The sequence below is a fragment of the Carcharhinus amblyrhynchos genome, chromosome 13 (assembly GCF_965287045.1).
Source record: "Carcharhinus amblyrhynchos chromosome 13, sCarAmb.v2.hapA, whole genome shotgun sequence".
Lineage (NCBI taxonomy): Eukaryota > Metazoa > Chordata > Chondrichthyes > Carcharhiniformes > Carcharhinidae > Carcharhinus > Carcharhinus amblyrhynchos.
In genome coordinates, this window is record NC_137336.1 from 6,302,883 (window position 1) to 6,321,443 (window position 18,561).

Sequence of the window (18,561 nt, forward strand, 5' to 3'; positions counted from 1 at the left end):
TTTCCTGCAAACCCATCTGGATAATAACGTATTTTGCGCACGATGCTGCAGTTGTGGACTCACTAATGTTTTATGTAGTCTTTTTTTTCAACATTATATCCTTACTTTCATATTTTATACCGCTGCCAATGAACTAGAGCATTCCATATGCCTTCTTTACAAACTAATCTGCTTGAACTGCTGCCTTTGTGTTCCTGCATACAAGATCTCTCACTTCATTTATACCTTTCGGGTTGTTTTAATTGTATATTCACAGTAATTGTTTGACCTCCTTGAATGCATTATCTCACACTTCTCGAGGTTAAACTCCATCTGTCATTCGACCTTCCATTCGACTAACCCACTGACATCAGCTTGGAGGTTATAGCTATCCTCTACACTATCCACTACTTGGCCAATCTTTATGCAGCCTGCAAATTTTGGAACTGTGCCCATGACGTTCATGTCTATGTAGGCCAGACTAGCGGCCGACTTCTTTCCCTAAAAGCCATCAGTGAACCAAAGGATTTTTATGGCAATCTACTGACAGAGAACTGACAAAGGAACAGTCAGCTACGAAAGCAAATGGGGTCATCATTTGACAGTTAGTTCCAGATACTTATTGACTGCAAATTTCACCATCCGCCATGGTGGGATTTGAATCCGAGTTCCCAGATCTTTGCCCTCGATCTCTGGATATGATGTGCCCTCAAGTTGTCCCAATTACTTTCAGAACTGTTTGGATTTCTAGTTCAGTTGCAGATTCAAGTGCATTCCTGTATCAGTTTCCGGGGCATGCGCAGGAGATGCAAAGTCTAAAATTTTAATTCCTCTCCAGAGTGACTCGAAATCCACAACCATGCTTTTCTAGAATCCCAGAATCCTCGAAACCCTATCGTGCAAAGGGAAGCCATTCGGCCCATCGAGTCTGCACTGACTATAACCCGAGTCAGGCCATATTCCCATAACCTCACATATTTACCTTCGAATCCCCCTGACACTGGGGTCAATTTAGCATGGCCAATCACCCTAAACCACACATCTTTGCACTGACCCAATAGCGATTTAGTTGTACTTCTTCAGTTTATGATGCAATCATTAATTGCAGTGTGTTACGTAAGGACATAAGAACATAAGAAATAGGAGCAAGAATAGGCCATATAGCCCTTCGAGCCTGCTCCACCATTCAACAAGATCATGGCTGATCTGAAGTGGATCTGTTCCACTTTCCTGCTTTCTCCCCATAACCCTTAATTCCCTTGTCTATCAGAAACCTATCTATCCGTGACTTAAATATATTCAGCGAGGTAGCCTCCACCACTTCAATGGGCAGAGAATTCCAGAGACTCACCACCCTTTGAGTGACGAAGTTCCTCCTCAACTCCGACCTAAACTGCCCGCTCCCCCTCATTTTGAGGCTGTGCCCTCTAGTTCTGCTATCCTTTCTAAGCGGGAAGAATCTCTCTACATCTACCGTATCGATCCCCTTCATTATCTTACATGTCTCTAATACTGTGGTATCCTGAACTTTGGGCGGCCTGTGATTTTTTTCGCTAATTACTTTGCAAAACGCCACTTCACAATCAGTCACCTGAGACACAGAGCGCAGGTGATTTAAATGCTGTACTCCATCCCGCTTCTGATCTTATTTTCCGTGGCTTCTTGCGTTGTTCAATTGAGACTCAATGTAAGCACAATGAGTAAATTCCCATTCCCTTAGTGGGCACTGCACAACATTTTGGATTTAACAATGAGTTTCACAACCTCGGATCATCCTGTTTCTGCCATGCATAATACCTCAGAGGACATGGTTTTTTAATCCTTGTTCTATTGCCATCTCTTGATTTTGCTCTGCACTAACCTGTTCTTTTTCCATGTACTCTCTCGTGCCTTGTACCTGGCTAGATAACTTCTCGCCTGGTCTTTGTTTTGTTCTCCTACCTTTATTAAAACCTGCCACCCTAAGCCAAGCACTTACGCGAACCCTGACTCTAATCACTAAGCAATGCCAGTTCGCATGAAGAGTTACTGTCCTGAAAACTAACTTCTGTTTCATTCTCCAATTGGATTGGCAAATATATTGAAAATTTTCAGCACGCTCTATTTCCCTTCCAGTTTTTATATAAACGCTGTGCTTTGGTATTGACACCAATGTATTACTTACGCGAAGTATTTCCAATAAACAACACTCACCTCCAGAAATTTAGCTACATCCTTGTTTGTAGAGTTGGATGAAATCCCATGTTCTGCAGGATACCACGAGTCTTTCTTGATGTCAATCCTGGTCGAGGCCATATCTTGCAACTGTAAAAAATTAAAATCGCTCAAGGCGGAACCTTGGCATGCGCCATAGTCAAGTATTTGCTGGAGGGTCCCGCTTTCATGCACTTCTGTATAATTGGGTGGAATTTGAATGCTCGCACTAGCCTTTTGGATTCCATGGAGTGAATCGTTTCTCGCCAAATAAAACGACTGCCAACAGCAGCAGTATCTGTTCATTTCATTTCTGCCTCTGTGCACCTTAATGGCGAGGATTGCAATCGCCACAAGTAGTATGAAGGAGGTTGAGCCAAATATCATTATTAAATAGAATTTCAAATCGTATTTCCATGGCCCAGCATTCCCCAATGTGCTGACATTAGATTCGTTTTCCGTGTTGTCATTCTGTACTGACACATTAATGGTGACTGTTGAAGAAAGGGACGGCGTTCCATTGTCCTTCACCAAAATTACGATCTTTTGCCCGAGTGAATCTTTATGACCTAAGTGACGAATCACCCAAATTTCTCCTGTTTCGGAAGCTACAGTAAACAAGCTTTCATCAGTCGGCTGACGGAGTTGGTAAACAAGTTGACCGTTTAATCCGGAATCGGCATCAGTCGCTGTCACTTTTGTAACCAAGTAACCTGGCTCCGCAGATCTTGGCATTGTGTCCTCTGCTGCAGACCCTTTGTTTGAAAGAGGTGACACGATCACAGGGGCATTGTCATTCTGGTCCATGATGATTACATTCACTGTTACGTTATTGCTCAGAGGAGGGGATCCACAATCCTTCACTTGTACATGGAACTGAATTTGTTTTAATTGCTCAAAATCAAAAGAGCGTTGTGCAAATATCTCACCACTGGTTGGGTTTATTGAGATGAATGTGGTTGCAGGTAAACCGTGTATCAGGATATCCAAAACAGAATACAACAATTCAGCATTTTGATTAAAATCGGGATCATAGGCTGACACAGCACCAATTGAAGCACCAATAGCATTATTTTCTGTAACATACATGGTGAAAGAAGGCTGCGTAAAACGTGGCGCATTGTCATTTATGTCAGAGACTTGAACTTGGATCGTTTTATTGGCCGAGAGTGGAGGGGAGCCCGTGTCCGTACATACAATGGTAATGTTGTACTCTGGCTCTTCTTCACGGTCTAACTCGCCGTCAGTAACTAACGTGTAGTGATTATTAAAAGGCCTATGGATACTAAATGGGATGTCTCTGGTGATTCGACAATAACTACTTCCCTTATTACCAGAATCTGGATCCGTAACTTGGAAAAGGACTACTGCTGTATCCTTGGCAGCATCCTCTGGAATAGAGTTTGATGTAGTAGTTATCATTATTTCTGGGGGGTTATCATTAACATCAGTCACCTTTATCAACACTTTGCAGTATACTGATAGTGAACGTGTACCTTTATCCTTAGCTTGTACGGAAATCTGATAACTGTCTGCTTTTTCGAAGTCCAAAACGCCGGCTGTTCTGATTTCTCCTGTTATTGAATCCAAGCTAAACACCTCACGCACATTATCAGATGTCTGATCGCTAAAAACATACATTATCTCACCGTTTAGACCTTCGTCCTGATCAATCGCAGTAACTTTCACAAGCAAAGTATTTAGAGGTACATTTTCGGCTGTGGTGATTTGATAGATATTTTGTTCGCAAGATGGTGCATTGTCGTTCACATCAAGCACAGTAATTTTAACCTGGGTGGTTCCAGATTTACTCGGCGTTCCACCGTCAAATGCCGTCAGGGTTAACTGGTGAATTGCACGCTGCTCTCGATCGAGCGGTCGTTCCAATACCAGCTCAGGGACGTAATTTTGTTCACTGTCTGACTGCGTTTTCAAAGTGAAATATTCGCTTGAACTCAGTTGGTAGGAGCGAACACTGTTGGTTCCGGCGTCCGGGTCAATCGCGCTCTGCAGCGGAAAGCTCGTTCCTGCTGGCTGCGACTCTGGGATTTCAATATTTAACTCGCTTGTCTTGAACTTGGGAGCGTTGTCATTTATATCGAGAATCTCAATTTCTACACGATATAGCTTTAACGGTTTCTCAATCACAGCCTGTAATGTCAGCACACATGGGAGGCCGTGCTCGCAAAGCTGCTCTTTGTCAATGTTCTCTTTAATAATGAGAGCTCCAGTGTCGAAGTTGACCTCGAGATATTGTTTTTTGCCTCCAGTTTCGATTCGAAATCTACGCCCTGATAGCTGCTTAACATCTAATCCCAAGTCCGTAGCAATATTCCCAACAAAGGCACCAACCCCCAATTCTTCCGGTATAGAGTAGCGAATTTTTGAACAGACTGAATCCGCAATGTATATTATTATCAGATAAAGAATAGACCATTGTTTCAATTTACTCTTTATCCAGTATGACATTCTGCACATACTTTTGCGAATATAAGTGATAGAATCTCTCATGAATTATCCGCGCCTTGATATTGGCTGAGAACGTATTTGTTCATTACCTTGCTTATCCAGAAGAAATGCAAAATTCAATGTCTGCCGCTGAGATTCTTTTCGTCACGATTTCCAAAATCATTTATAAATGCCCTGAGAATTATATTCCCGTTCTCCGATGCGAGTATGGAGCGTGAAAGATGAATGTTCGTAATACTGCGGGGCGCAGTACGTGGTGTATGGGGAGTGGTGTTGGATCTCCGGCCACATCTCTGCATTTCATTGGTAGACAGGGATACAAAGGGACTCGGCCAATAATCAAATCACAGTATCTTAAAGCAACAGTGCCTCTACTGAGCTCCGGAGGAATTGCGTTGTGCATTTTCCGTTGTGCAACATTAATTCGTATTTTCCTCGATATTCCTGATATTATTTACTTCATTTTTGCGATTAACAATCAATCTATTCATTTTACCGGGCAACTAACATTGCCTTGCTTGCAACACACAAATTCCAATAACCCAATATTAGTGGGGAAAGCTTTTGTGCAAGAGATTGCTGCTAAACAACTGACAGTTAAATGGCCAGTCTTGTGACAGGAGTTCGTTACGCGTGTGTGTTACAAGTTGTGACAACCCGGTAGACGGAATAGATATTTGTGGATGTGGTGTGAATCAAGAGAGTTACTTTGTCCTGGATGATGTCAAGCTTCTTGAGTGTTGTTGGAGCTGCACCCCTCCAAGCAATTGAGGAATATCCCATCACACTCTTAACGTGTGCCCTGTTGATATGGACAGATTTTGGAAAGTCCGGAAGTCGGTATTCCCAGCCCCTGACTTGCTCTTGCTGCCATTGCATTTATGTGGTGAGTCCTGTTGTGTTACTGGTCAATGGTATTATAAGGATTTTGACCATGGGGAGTTCATTAATTATATCACCAATTAATGCCAAGCGGCGGTGGTTAGATTGCCTCATCTTGGTTATTAGTTTTAATTATCTGTGTGTGACTTGGTTTCACTCTCCAGCATTTATTCTTTGACAATTGATGCATTGTGCATCACCTTGAGTGCAATGACCAAAACCAGCAAACAGTCCATCTCGTTCAGAACACGCAAAACAGATACTGGGAACTGGTCGGTTAAACATAGAAACATGGGAAATAGGTCATTCGGCTCTTCGAGCCTGCACCACAATTAGATATAATTATGGCTGATCATGTACTTTCAGTATCCCACTCCCACGTTCTCTCTACCCCCCTTGATCCCTTTAGCTACAGGGACCATGTCCAGCTCCGTCTTGAACATTGCGAACGAATTGGCCCTCACAGCTTCCTGTGGTAGAGAAATCCACAGGCTCACAAATCTCTGAGTGAAAAAGTTCTCCCTCATCTCTTTTCTGAGTGACTTACCCCTTATTCTAAGAATGTAAGCCCTACTTCTGGGACTTACTCAACATCGGGAACATTCTTTCTGCATCCAGACTGCCCAGTCCCAGCAGGATTTTATATGTTTCTCGTGAGGTCCCCTCTTATTCTTCGAAATTCCAGAACAAGCCAGTTATTCTAGTCTTTCTTCATACGTCAGTCCTGCTATTCCTGGAACAGTCTGGTGAACCTTTGCTGGACTCCTTAAATAGCAAGAATGTTATTCGTCAGACAAGGAGGTCAAAACTGCACACAGTACTCAAGGAGTGGCCTCACTAAAGCCCTGTATAGACGCAACAAGACATCCATACTCCTATTCTGAAATTCTCTTGCTATAAAGGCCATCATGCCATTAGATTTCCTCACCGTCTGCTGAACCTGCATGCCAACCTCTACCAACTGTTCCACCATGACACCCACATCACTGTTCACTCCCCCCTTTTCCTCATCTGCCACCATTCAAATAATAATCATCCTTCCTATTTTGCCACCACAACAGATAACCTCACATTCATCCACATTATGTTGCATTTGTCAGGTATTTGTCCACTCAGTCTACCTGTCCAAGTCACGTTGCAGCCTCTTAGCATCCTCCACACAGCACACACTGCAACTCAGCTTAGTGTCTTCTGCAAATTTGGAGATAATGCAATCACTTCCTATCTCCAAATCATTAACACATATTGCGAACAGCTGGGGTCCCCGCATTGAACCGTGCGGTACCCCACTAGTCACTGCCTGCCATTCTGAAAAGAAGCCGTTTATTCACGCTCTTTATTATTCGTTTGCCAACCAGTTTTTTATTCACGTCAATACATTAATTACCCTCAATACCCTGAGATTTAACTTTGCTCATTAATCTCTGTTGTGGGATCTGGTCAACAGTGTTTTGAACGTCCAGAAATACAACATCCACTCGTTCGCTCTTGTCCATTCTATTGGTCACATTATGAAAAAAATCCAGAAGATTTGTCGAGCACGATTTCACTTTACTGAATCCATGCTGATTTGAACTGATCCTGACACTGCATTCCAAATACTCAGTGATTACATCCTCAATAGTTGACTCCAGCATTTTCCCCACCACCCATATCAGGCTAACTGGTCTATAACTCCCCGTTTTCTCTCTCCCTACATTTTTTTTAAATGTGGTGACATTCACTACCCTACTATCATTGGAATACTTCTAGAACCTATAGCATCATTCCAATACAATATATGATACATAAAATATAACACAGATTTACTAAAGTTTGTTTATTTGTGCCACAAGTAGGCTTAGTTTAACACTGCAAAGAAGTTACTGCGAAATCCCCGAGTCGCCGCATTCCGGTGTCTGTTCACGTGCACTGAAGGACAACTTAGCATGGCAATGCACCAAACCAGCATGTTGGGCTGTGGGAGGAAATCAGAGCACCAGGAGGAAACCCCACAGACAAGGGGAAAATGTGCTGTCTCCACACAGACAATGACCCAAGCCGGGAAGCGAACCCGGTCCTGGCGCTGAGGCACTAATACAAACCATAGTGCCACTATGTTGCCCATAACAAAGGTCGACTGCAGAATCATTGCCTTTCAGTTTATTCGTCCTTGTGGGCTATTTAGAAGTGAATATACCGCAACCCCTGCCAAACCACTGCATATTGTATAAATCTCCTAGGAAAAGGAAACGCTTTGCTAACTTGCAAAACACAGAAATCCAGCCCTCAGTCATGGAATATAATATCACCCCATTTGCACTTAAAACATAGTTAACAAGTGTGAAGATTTTACCTTGTGTATAATGATAACTTTAACAGCAATTTGTCAAAATAAACGTATGTGAATGTCTGTCCCGGTAAATTAGGAAACCACATTAAGGCATGATGGCAAGTTAATAGGTTGCATTTAAACACCAATAGATCCATTTCCCAACTGAGTTCTCCTTCTCAACTCTGTTCAATGTTTCTCCATTGCCGCATTCCCCACACCCCTCCCATTGCTACTTCTATAATTTCATAACTTAGATTCCTTCCTCCTAATAGCGTAATGCTCACGAAAACTCTATTATGCATACTGGCCTGTGATGCACAAAGTGTCGCCGTACTTACGCAAGGATATTTTGGCCTTGGAGGGAGTGCAGAGGAGGTTTACTAGGCTGATACCAGAGTTGAGGGGGTTGAGCTATGAGGAGAGGCTGAATAAACTAGGCTTGTACTCGTCAGAGTTTAGGAGAATGAGGGGAGATCTCATTGAGACGTATAAGATGATGAATGGGATGGATAGATAGAGGTGGAGAGGCTCTTCCCGCTCAGAAAGAACAGTAGGACTAGGGGGCACAGCCTCAAGATAAAGGCGGGGGGGGGGGGCGGTTTAGAACGGAGTTGAGGAGGAACTTCTTCACTCAAAAGGTGGTGAATCTCTGGAATTCTCTGCCCGTTGAGGTGGTGGAGGCTGCCTCGCTAAATATTTTTAAGACGCGGGTTGATGGGTTTTTGATAAGCGAGGAGGCTAAGGGTTATGGGGAGAGGGCGGGAATGTGGAACTGAGACACGACAGATCAGCCATGATCTTATTGAATGGCGGGGCAGGCTCGAAGGGCTGGATGGCCTACTCCTGCTCCTATTTCTTATGTTCTTATGTTCTTATAAGATATCGCACAACAGACTACTGAATGACATATGAGCCCATGGAGATTAGGGTAGTATATTGGCATTTGGTAGAGGATTGGCTAATTAATAGAAGGCAGAGAGTTGGGATAATAGTGGAACTTTCAGAATGATAACATCTAACTAGTGCTGTCTCACAGGGATCAGAGCTGGGGTCAGATTATTTATAACATAGGTCAATGGCTTTGTATTATTGATATGTTTGTGGGTGACACACAAAAGGTGGTGATGCAAGCAGTGCGGATGACACAAGTGGCCTAGAAATGCATTTAGGCAGGTTGAGTGGGTGAGCAAATACTTGGAGGATGGAAATTAAAGTAAGATAATGTTATAGTGTACACTTTATTCGGGAAAATATGGAGCTGAATATTATTAATATGGAGAAAGTCGACATAAAACTTTTTGGGGGGATTTAGGGGTCCCCTTGTCTAAAGCAAAAAGCCAGCCTGCAAGTTCTGCAAGTCATGATGTGGGTATGCCGGCGTTGGACTGGCGTAAACACAGTAAAAAGCCTGACAACACCAGGTTTTAGTCCAACCTATTTATTTGATAATATACTCACAAGCTTTCGGGGTTAGCCCCTTCGTCAGGTGAATGGAGAGTTCTGGCCTCAGACAGAGCATATAAAGCACAGACAGTTTAGAGATTACTGATTAGAATGCGAATCCTTACACCTAACCTGCTGTTCAAGACCTGAAGTAGCTGATAATGTGAATGGAAGGAGCACTGATCACAGTTTAAAGAGATGTGTATTGTCTCCAGACAGTACAGTAAGTGAGGTTTTGCAAACCCAGGCAAGTCACGGGGGTTACAGATAGTGCGACATGAACCCAAGATCCCTGTTGAGACCGTCCTCATGGGTGCGGAACTTGGCTATCAGTCTCTGTTCAGCGACTCTGCGCTGTCGTGTGTCGTGAAGGCCGCCTTGGAGAATTCTCCAAGATATAAATACTCCAAAGATATAAATACGAAATTTCTGAAGATAAATGCACCTTGCCTTTAGTGGAATCGTGCATTCGATTATTAATGTCGCCTATTTATCCAATTGTTTCCCTGTGAAATTCAGAAATTTTTATTTCCACATTCACTTCAAAACTCGCCGACTTTCTTTTCTACGTGGTGCTGGAATTCTCATGCATTTCACCAAAGTTAAATTTCACTCTTAATGGTCCAAGAATGTCAAGGAATTAAACCGGGAAAAGGGAATAAAATATTAAGTGCAAACGCGCAATGTGTTCTTCTCCTTTGGAGGTATGGATTGTATGGGTTGATCCTGTATGGCAGCACTTACCTTTTTATTATTGTCACATGTATTAGCAGACAGCGAAAAGTATAGTTTTTTGTGCGCTATACAGACAAGGCATACAATTCATAGAGAAAGAAACGAGAGAGTGAAGAATGTAGTTTTGCAGTCATACCTAGGGTATAGAGAATGATCAGCTCAATAAACAATAAGATTTAGGTGCAAGTTGATGGCTGGTTGCCTGCAATCAATGTTTGTGAAGCGAGAGAAAAAAAAATAAAATGCAAGACGTGATTTGAAGAAATCACTGAATTTCTCGCTACAGGAGTGGGTTACCTAGTGTTATGACGGTGTAATAGATGAATATTTATTTATAATGCCATTGGTTGAACATACTAATGCATCAAACCAATTAAAACGAATATTTTTACTCAACAAACGCCATTTGGCTTCAAAAGCTATTCTATTGTATCAGCCAAAGAAACGCACTGCTTTTATGGAGAAAGACAGTCCATGCAGCTCTCCGAGAGAGATTATGTGGTCCAATACTTGTCAGAAAGGTTATTGGATTTAGGACGCACACAGAGAGTGTGTCACAGGAGCAAAACCGTGATTGCAGTTTGGTATCCTGAAATTTGGGGAGACCGGTGGCTTTTCGCAAATTACTTTGCAAAACGCCACTTCACAGCGGGCGAACTGAGATACAGGGAGACTTGGCACCGGTGATTTTAATGCTGCGCTCAACTCCCCTTCTGACCTTATTTTCCGTGGCCTCTTTGCATTCTACAAGTGAGGCTCAGCGTAAGAACAAGAGGTAACCTCTCATCCCTCCACTGGTCAGTGCGCACACTTCTGGACTTAACACTGAGTTTCACAATCTCGGTTCATTCTGTTTTTCCCCTGCACAGCACCTCACGGGGCATGTGTTTTTTGTTCTTGTTGTATTGCCACCTTTTTATTTTCCCGTGCATTATCCTGTTTTATTTTCTCATATACTCTCTCATGCTTTGCACCTGAGTAGATAATTTCTCGTTTGTTCTTTCCTTTCTTCTCCTGCCTTCATTAAAACCTGCTACCTTAACCCAAGAACAAACGCAAATCCTAACCTTAATAATTAAGAAATCCCAATTTACATAATTGGCCACTTTCCTGAAAACTAATTTCTGTTTTATTCTTCAATTGGATTGGCAAATATATTGATTATTCCCAGCACTTCCTGTTTCCCTTCTCAGATTGTATACACACTCAGAGCTTTGGTGCTGACACCAACGTAAACAACACTCACCTCCAGAAATTGAGCTGCATCCTTGTTTATAGAGTTTGCTGAAACCCCATGTTTTGCGGGGTGCCACAAGTCTTTCTTGATGTCAATCCTGCTCGTAGTCACACCTTGTAACTGCAGAAAGGTAAAATCGTTCAAAGCAGAGCTTTGGCAATCGCCATAGTCAAGTGTTTGCTGGAGGGCCCCGCTTTCAGGCGCCTCTGTGTAATTGGGTGGAATTTGAATGTTCGCACTAGCCTTTTGGATTCCATGGAGTGAATCGTTTCTCCAAAAATAAGAGGACTGCCAACAGCAACAGTGTCCGTTCATTTCATTTCTACCTCTGTGCATCTTAATGGCGAGGATTACAATCGCCACAAGTAGCAAGAAAGATATTGAGCCAAACATAATCATTAAATAGAATTTTAAATCGTATTTCCATGGTCCAGCATTCCTCAAAGTGTTGATATTAGAAGCATTTTCGGTGTTGTCATCCTGTACTGACACATTAATGGTGACTGTTGAAGAAAGGGACGGCGTTCCATTATCCTTCACCAAAATTACGATTTTTTGCCTGAATGAATCTTTATAACCCAAGTGACGAATCGTCCAAATTTCTCCTGTTTCTGAAGCCACAGTAAATAAGCTTACATCCGTAGGCTGACGGAGTTGGTAAACAATTTGACCGTTTAATCCGGAATCGGCATCAGTGGCTGTCACTTTTGTAACCAAGTAACCTGGCTCTGCAGATCTTGGTATTGTGTCCTCTGCTGCAGACCCTTTGTTTGACAGAGGTGACACGATCACAGGGGCATTGTCATTCTGGTCCATGATGATTACATTCACTGTTACATTATTGCTCAGAGGAGAGGATCCGCAATCCTTCACTTGCACATGGAATTGAAATTGTTTTAATTGCTCAAAATCAAACGAGCGTTGTGCAAATATCTCACCACTGGCTGAATTTATGGAGACGAGAGTTGTCGCAGGCAAACTGTGTATCAGCACATCCAAAATAGAATACAACAATTCAGCATTTTGATTAAAATCGGGATCATATGCTGACACAGCACCAACTGAATAACCAATAGCATTATTTTCTATAACATACATCGTGAAAGAAGGCTGCGTAAATCCTGGCGCATTGTCATTTATGTCGGAGACTTGAACTTGGATCGTTTTATTGGCCGAGAGTGGAGGGGAACCCGTGTCCGTACATACAATTGTAATGTTGTACTCTGGCTCTTTTTCACGATCTAACTCGCCGTCAGTAACTAACGTGTAGTGATTATTAAAAGTCCTATGGATACTAAATGGGATGTCTCTGGTGATTCGACAATAATTACTTCCCTTATTCTCAGAATCAACATCCGTAACTTGAAAAAGGGCTACTGCTGTATCTTTGGCAGCACCCTCTGGAATGGAGTTTGCTGCAGTAGTTATCATTACTTCTGGATAGTTATCATTAACATCAGTAACACTTATTAACACTTTGCAGTATACTGACAGTGATTGTGTACCTCTGTCCTTAGCTTGGACAGAAATTTGATAATTTTCTGCTTCTTCAAAGTCCACAACACCGGTTACTCTGATTTCTCCTGTTATTGAATCCAAGCTAAACGCTTCACGCACGTTTTTAGGAGTCTGAGCGCTAAAGACATACATTATCTCACCGTTTAGACCTTCGTCCTGATCAGTCGCAGTGACTTTCACAAGCAAAGTATTTAGGGGTATGTTTTCGGCAATGGTAATTTGATAGATATTCTGTTCGCAAGATGGAGCGTTGTCGTTCACGTCAACCACAGTAATTTTAATCTGGGTGGTTCCAGATTTCTCAGGAGTTCCTCCGTCAAATGCCGTCAGGGTTAACCGATGAGATGGATGCTGCTCTCGATCGAGCGGTCGTTCCAATACCAGCTCAGGGATGTAATTTTGTTGACTCTCTGACTGTGCTTTCAAAGTGAAATATTCGCTTGAACTCAACTGGTAGGAGCGGACACTGTTGGTTCCGGTGTCCGGATCAATCGCGCTCTGCAGCGGGAAGCTCGTTCCTGCTGGCAGCAATTCGGGAATTTCAATACTTAACTCGCTTGTCTTGAACACCGGAGAGTTGTCATTTATATCGAGAATCTCAAGTTCTACACGATATAGCTTTAAAGGTTTCTCAATCACAGCCTGTAATGTCAGCACACATGTGAGGCCGTGCTCGCAAAGCTGCTCTTTGTCCATTTTTTCTTTAATAATGAGGGCTCCAGTGTCGAAGTTGACGTCTAAATATTGTTTTTTGCCTCCAGTTTCAATTCGAAATCTGCGTTCCGATAGCTGCTTAACATCTAATCCCACGTCCGTAGCAATATTCCCAACAAAAGCACCAATCTCCAATTCTTCCGGTATAGAGTAGCGAATTTTTAAACAGGCTGAATCCGAAATGCATATTATTATCAAATAAAGAACAGGCCATTGAGACAATTGACTGTTTAACCAGTTTGCCATTCTGCTCAAAGTATTGCAATATAACCGATAGAATCTCTTTTGACTTATCCGTGCCTTGATATTGACTGAGAACGTATTTGTTCATTACCTTGTTTATCCAAAAGAAATGGAAAATTCAACTCTACGACTTAGATTTCTTTCGTCACGATTTCCAAGATCATTTACAAATGCCCTGAGAATTATATTCCCTTTCTCCGATGCGAGTATAGAGAACGGACAGATGAATGCTCATTGATACAATGGGGCGCAGTATGTGGTGTATGGGGAGTGGTGTTGGATCACCGGCCACATCTCTGCATTTCATTGGTAGACAGGGACACAAAGAGACTCGGCCAATAATCAAAGCTTAGTATCTTAAAGCAACAGTGCCCCTACTGAGCACCGGAGGAACTGCGTTGTGCATTTATCGTTGTGCAACTTTAATTCGTTTTTTGGTCGATATTCCTGATATTATTTGCTTCGTTTTGCTTTTAATTAGCTTTCAGTATAATTACTATTACTTTGCGTATGTCCAATTGATGTACTTTATGTTGAATATGCTGATTTTCTGACCAAATCCTCATGAAACGATCTGCTGAACGAGGCCAACTATTCAATTTGGTATGCAAATATTTTCACGCTTGCTTGATATTTTGCGATAATCGCAGGAGCGGTTCGTCCTCCTTTCTTGACTCCTTTACCACGTCCGCCATTGAGAAATAGAGAAGGAGAAGGAATGGAATTCGCCGATGAGTCCTTACTTGCCAATGTTGCGAGGACTGCAGAGTTTGAAAGCGATCACAGCCTTACCTGGCAACTAATATTGCCTTGCGAGCTACTCTCAAATTCGAAGGACGAACATTAATGGGGAAAACATCTGTGCAGTGGATTACTTACTACTAGATACCCAGCACTTAATGGCCAGTTTGTTTGACAGGAGTTCATTACGCATATGTGTTACAAGTTGGTGCAATCCAATGCAGCATTTCCTGGCAATTGATAGATTCTGCACATTCCTAATGTGAAAGCAACAGCCGAGAAACAAACTGCTTACATTTTTTCAGAATATACTGAGCTGATACTGACAAATGCTGAAATGTGAAATCACAATTCTGAATCTGAGTCATTCATGGCATTTCTTTACATGTATCATGTCGTTTTCCCCGGCCAGATCTTGCAGTCTTTTGATTGGCATCTATGAAAGGAGGTGAGGACGGTAACTGCTCACTCACAGGAAGATTCAAATCAACTCATCGTCGGAGAATTGAATGCCTTCCCAGTTAATTAAACGTCCTTGGCTGAAGCATTCTCAATAAGTTTGACAATATAATAATGCGGCTGATAACAATTTTAACTGTTACATTTCAGTGGAAAAATAAATAGAGATGTATGGTCTGGTAAATCAAGACAGCCATGTTGATGTAGCATGGCAAGTTAACTTCATTATCACTGAACGCAAATGGATGCAACTTGAAACATCAATGGGCTTCGTTCCCTGGGACCTTTCAAACTGAGTTCTGCTTTGCAATCCCATTCACGGAAATTCTTTGGCATGTTTGCTCACCCGGGCCCCTCACATAAGAACATAAGAAATAGGAGCAGGAGTAGGCCAACTAGCCCTTCGAGCCTGCCCCGCCATTCAATAAGATCATGGCTGATCTGTCGTGGCTCAGTTCCACATTCCCGCCCTCTCCCCAAAACCCTTAATCCCCTCTCTTATCAAAAACCCATCAACCCGCATCTTAAAAATATTTAGCGAGGCAGCCTCCACCACTTCAACGGGCAGAGAATTCCAGAGATTCACCACCCTTTGAGTGAAGAAGTTCCTCCTCAACTCTGTTCTAAACCGCCCCCCCCTTTATCTTGAGGCTATGCCCCCTAGTCCTACTATCCTTTCTGAGCGGGAAGAGTCTCTCCACCTCTATCCTATCCATCCCATTCATCATCTTTTACGTCTCAATGAGATCTCCCCTCATTCTTCTAAACTCTAACGAGTACAAGCCTAATCTATTCAGCCTCTCCTCATAGCTCAACCCCCTCAACTCCGGCATCAGCCTAGTAAACCTTCTCTGCACCCCCTCCAAGGCTAAAATATCCTTGCGTAAGTACGGCGCCCAAAACTGCACACAGTACTCCAGCTGAGGCCTCACCAATGCCCTATACAGCCGCAGCAAGACCTCCCTACTTTTATATTCAATCCCCCTCGCGATGAAGGCCAGCATCCCATTCGCCTTCCTGACCACCTGCTGCACCTGCAAGCTGGGTTTTTGCGACTCTTGCACAAGGACCCCGAGGTCCCTCTGCACCGTCACTTAGACCACTTTCTCTTCTAACAGTGCAATGTTCGCCCAGTCTGGTTTCTGCACTTTACTGTGTTTTCCTGGAGACGCAGGAATTTGCTTCTATTGTTTTCATAGACTCTTCCACCTTCTGGGCTCCGCTAGCGTCCACAGTAATCGCCAATTGTTATACATCTGATCTGTTAATTCATCTACTCAATGACGTATTTGTAACCTGAACTGCACCCCATTTGCTGTATATTTTTCCGATATATATCTCTGTTTCTTTGAGTGCTGGGCAGAAACATATTTTAAACTAGACGAAATGATATTTCAGCCCTGGATTCTGGGTTTTACATTAATCTACATTTTCACCAATGTTTTCCAAATGAAGGGTTCGCCATATTTTACTGACTGTTCAGTTTCTTTCAGCCTGCTTCTCTTTGGATTTGTTTCTTCATATTGGACCCTTCCAGTGCCATCCTGGTGCTTCTGGTTTTGATGTTGATGCAACCCTTCATTTTCTCTTAGCAGAGTGTTTCCAGCGGACAAGAGTGGCGTTCTGTGCGTTTTGTCATTTGGGTGGTCTCTGACAGTTCCTATATAGAGTTCTCCTGTCGTTGCCCGAACTTGAATCATTCCCCGTGTCAGCTGATGCACCTAACTGTACTTAAAACTTGCTCTGCAAAATACCTTTAAAATTAACCTCTTAAAGTGATCATTACAACAGCAATCATTCCCACAATCCTTCCCAGAACTTCCGTAAAAAAAAAACTCCAACACACTACTTCAAGATTACGGTCATCACAACCACCATGGCTCATGGAATCCTGTGGTTATTCTTTTTTGATAATTCATAACGAGATCTTTTCCACACTTCCCTTGCAGTTTCTCAAATACTTGAATCCATGGGTTGCGTGCTCAAAATGCTTATCTCAACAAGTTCTGACGCATTCTATTTCCCTCTGAGATGTTATCGCTTTGTCCACCCTATAAACTCCTGTTCACTTCGAAGAGCGCTAACTTTTCCCAATCATTATTCCAAGCCCGACTCTGATCACTGTCAATATAAATTTAATTCACTTATTCCTATCATTTAACACCCAAGATTCTTCTTCGGACTTTATTGACCTGGCTAGTACACATTAGGCCCAAGAAAGTTTTGATTGCCTCTGCCGTGAGAATCCATCATTCCATAAGCATTTTGGAGAGTGACGGTAAGGTGTCGGCTATTTTCTAAATGCGGAAAGACTTCGGAAATCTGAGACACAACGGGACTTGGAGTCCTTGTTCACGATTCTCTTAAGGGTAACATGCAGCTTAGTTAGGGAGGCAGGGCAAGGAAGGTAAATTCAATGTTAACATTCATTTCTAAAAAGTTACAATGCAAGGGCAGGATGTACTGCTGAGGCTGTACAAGGATCTGGTCAGACCTCATTTGGAATAGTCTGAGCAATTTTGTGCCCCATACGATGGATGCGCTGGCCTTGGAGGGGTCCAGACGAGGTTCACAAGAATGATTCCAGGAACGAAGAGTTTGTCATACGCTGAGCGGTTGAGAGGTCTGAGTCTATGCGCGATGGAGTTTAGAAAGATGAAGGGGGATCTAACTGAAATTTACAGAATACTGAGAAGCCTAGATACAGTGGACGTGGGGAGAATGTTTCCAGAAGTGGGAGAGGCTAGAACGGGGTGGAGGGCGGGGGGGGGGGGGGGGGCACAAACTCTGAGAGAAGGGTCGCTCCTTTAAAACTGAGATGAGGGGAATTTCTTCAGTCAGAGGCTGGTGAATCTGTGGAACTCGTTGCCACAGAGGGCTGGAGAGGTCAGATCATTGAGTGTCTTTAAGATAGGGATAGATAGGTTCTTGATTAATACGGGGATCAAGGGTTAGGGGGAGATGGCAGGAGAATGGGGATGCGGATCATGTCAGCCATGATTGAATGGTGGGGCAGGCTCCGTGCGCTGAACGGCCCAATTCTGTTCTTATATCTTATGACCTTGTGTTCCTTTCCTTTTCTCAACCAATTGGCATTAACACCTGCCTTTTCTATTGGGCAATGCATCCTTGTGTCTCCACAAACTTCTACATGTGCCAGCAAGTTGGAGAAAGCCAATGAAATCCATGCTCAACCCCGAAAACTTTCCCCTACAGCTGGCCTTCTTCCATCCATCAGACGTTCTTCCGTTTCCTCCAATCTCCCTGAAGGCTCAACAGATCCGAGAAATACATCTTAGTCTCCCAGCCCCATTATCACTAAACTGCTGATCACAGTATGTCCTGATTATGATGGTGGCTAACATTATGAACTGTCCATTCACCACAAACTTTATTTCTATCCCTTTTTGTAGCAAACGGAATCGCCCGATTTATAATGTCCAACTTCCCTATTCTCGTGAAATGTCATTCGATCACCAAACTTCCTCTTATCGCCAAATTTTGTATTGCAGATTTCGGAAGCTGTCACGTCCTATTTGTCTCATCCCAAAATATCAAAATAACCCGAATAGAGATCTTGAAAGATTTTTTTTCAATAACTCTGCTGCGTCACCTGTCACTGTCCTGCCAGATC

The 18,561-nt window shown here is 42.9% G+C and overlaps 3 protein-coding genes across 3 annotated transcripts in view; all 3 read right to left on the reverse strand.

Annotated features, from left to right (window-relative positions):
• Positions 1–18,561, reverse strand: part of LOC145351669 (protocadherin-10-like) — a 207,283-nt gene that overhangs the window by 135,429 nt on the left and 53,293 nt on the right. The gene's annotated exons all lie outside the window — the stretch shown is intronic.
• LOC145351416 (protocadherin gamma-B7-like) lies at positions 2,140–4,641 on the reverse strand. Its single transcript, XM_080201020.1, has one exon. The coding sequence runs from the start codon at positions 4,639–4,641 to the stop codon at positions 2,140–2,142; it is 2,502 nt and encodes an 833-aa protein (XP_080057146.1).
• LOC145351612 (protocadherin beta-16-like) lies at positions 11,205–13,730 on the reverse strand. The gene has a single exon (XM_080201190.1). It carries the CDS (start codon positions 13,728–13,730, stop codon positions 11,205–11,207), a length of 2,526 nt encoding a protein of 841 aa, XP_080057316.1.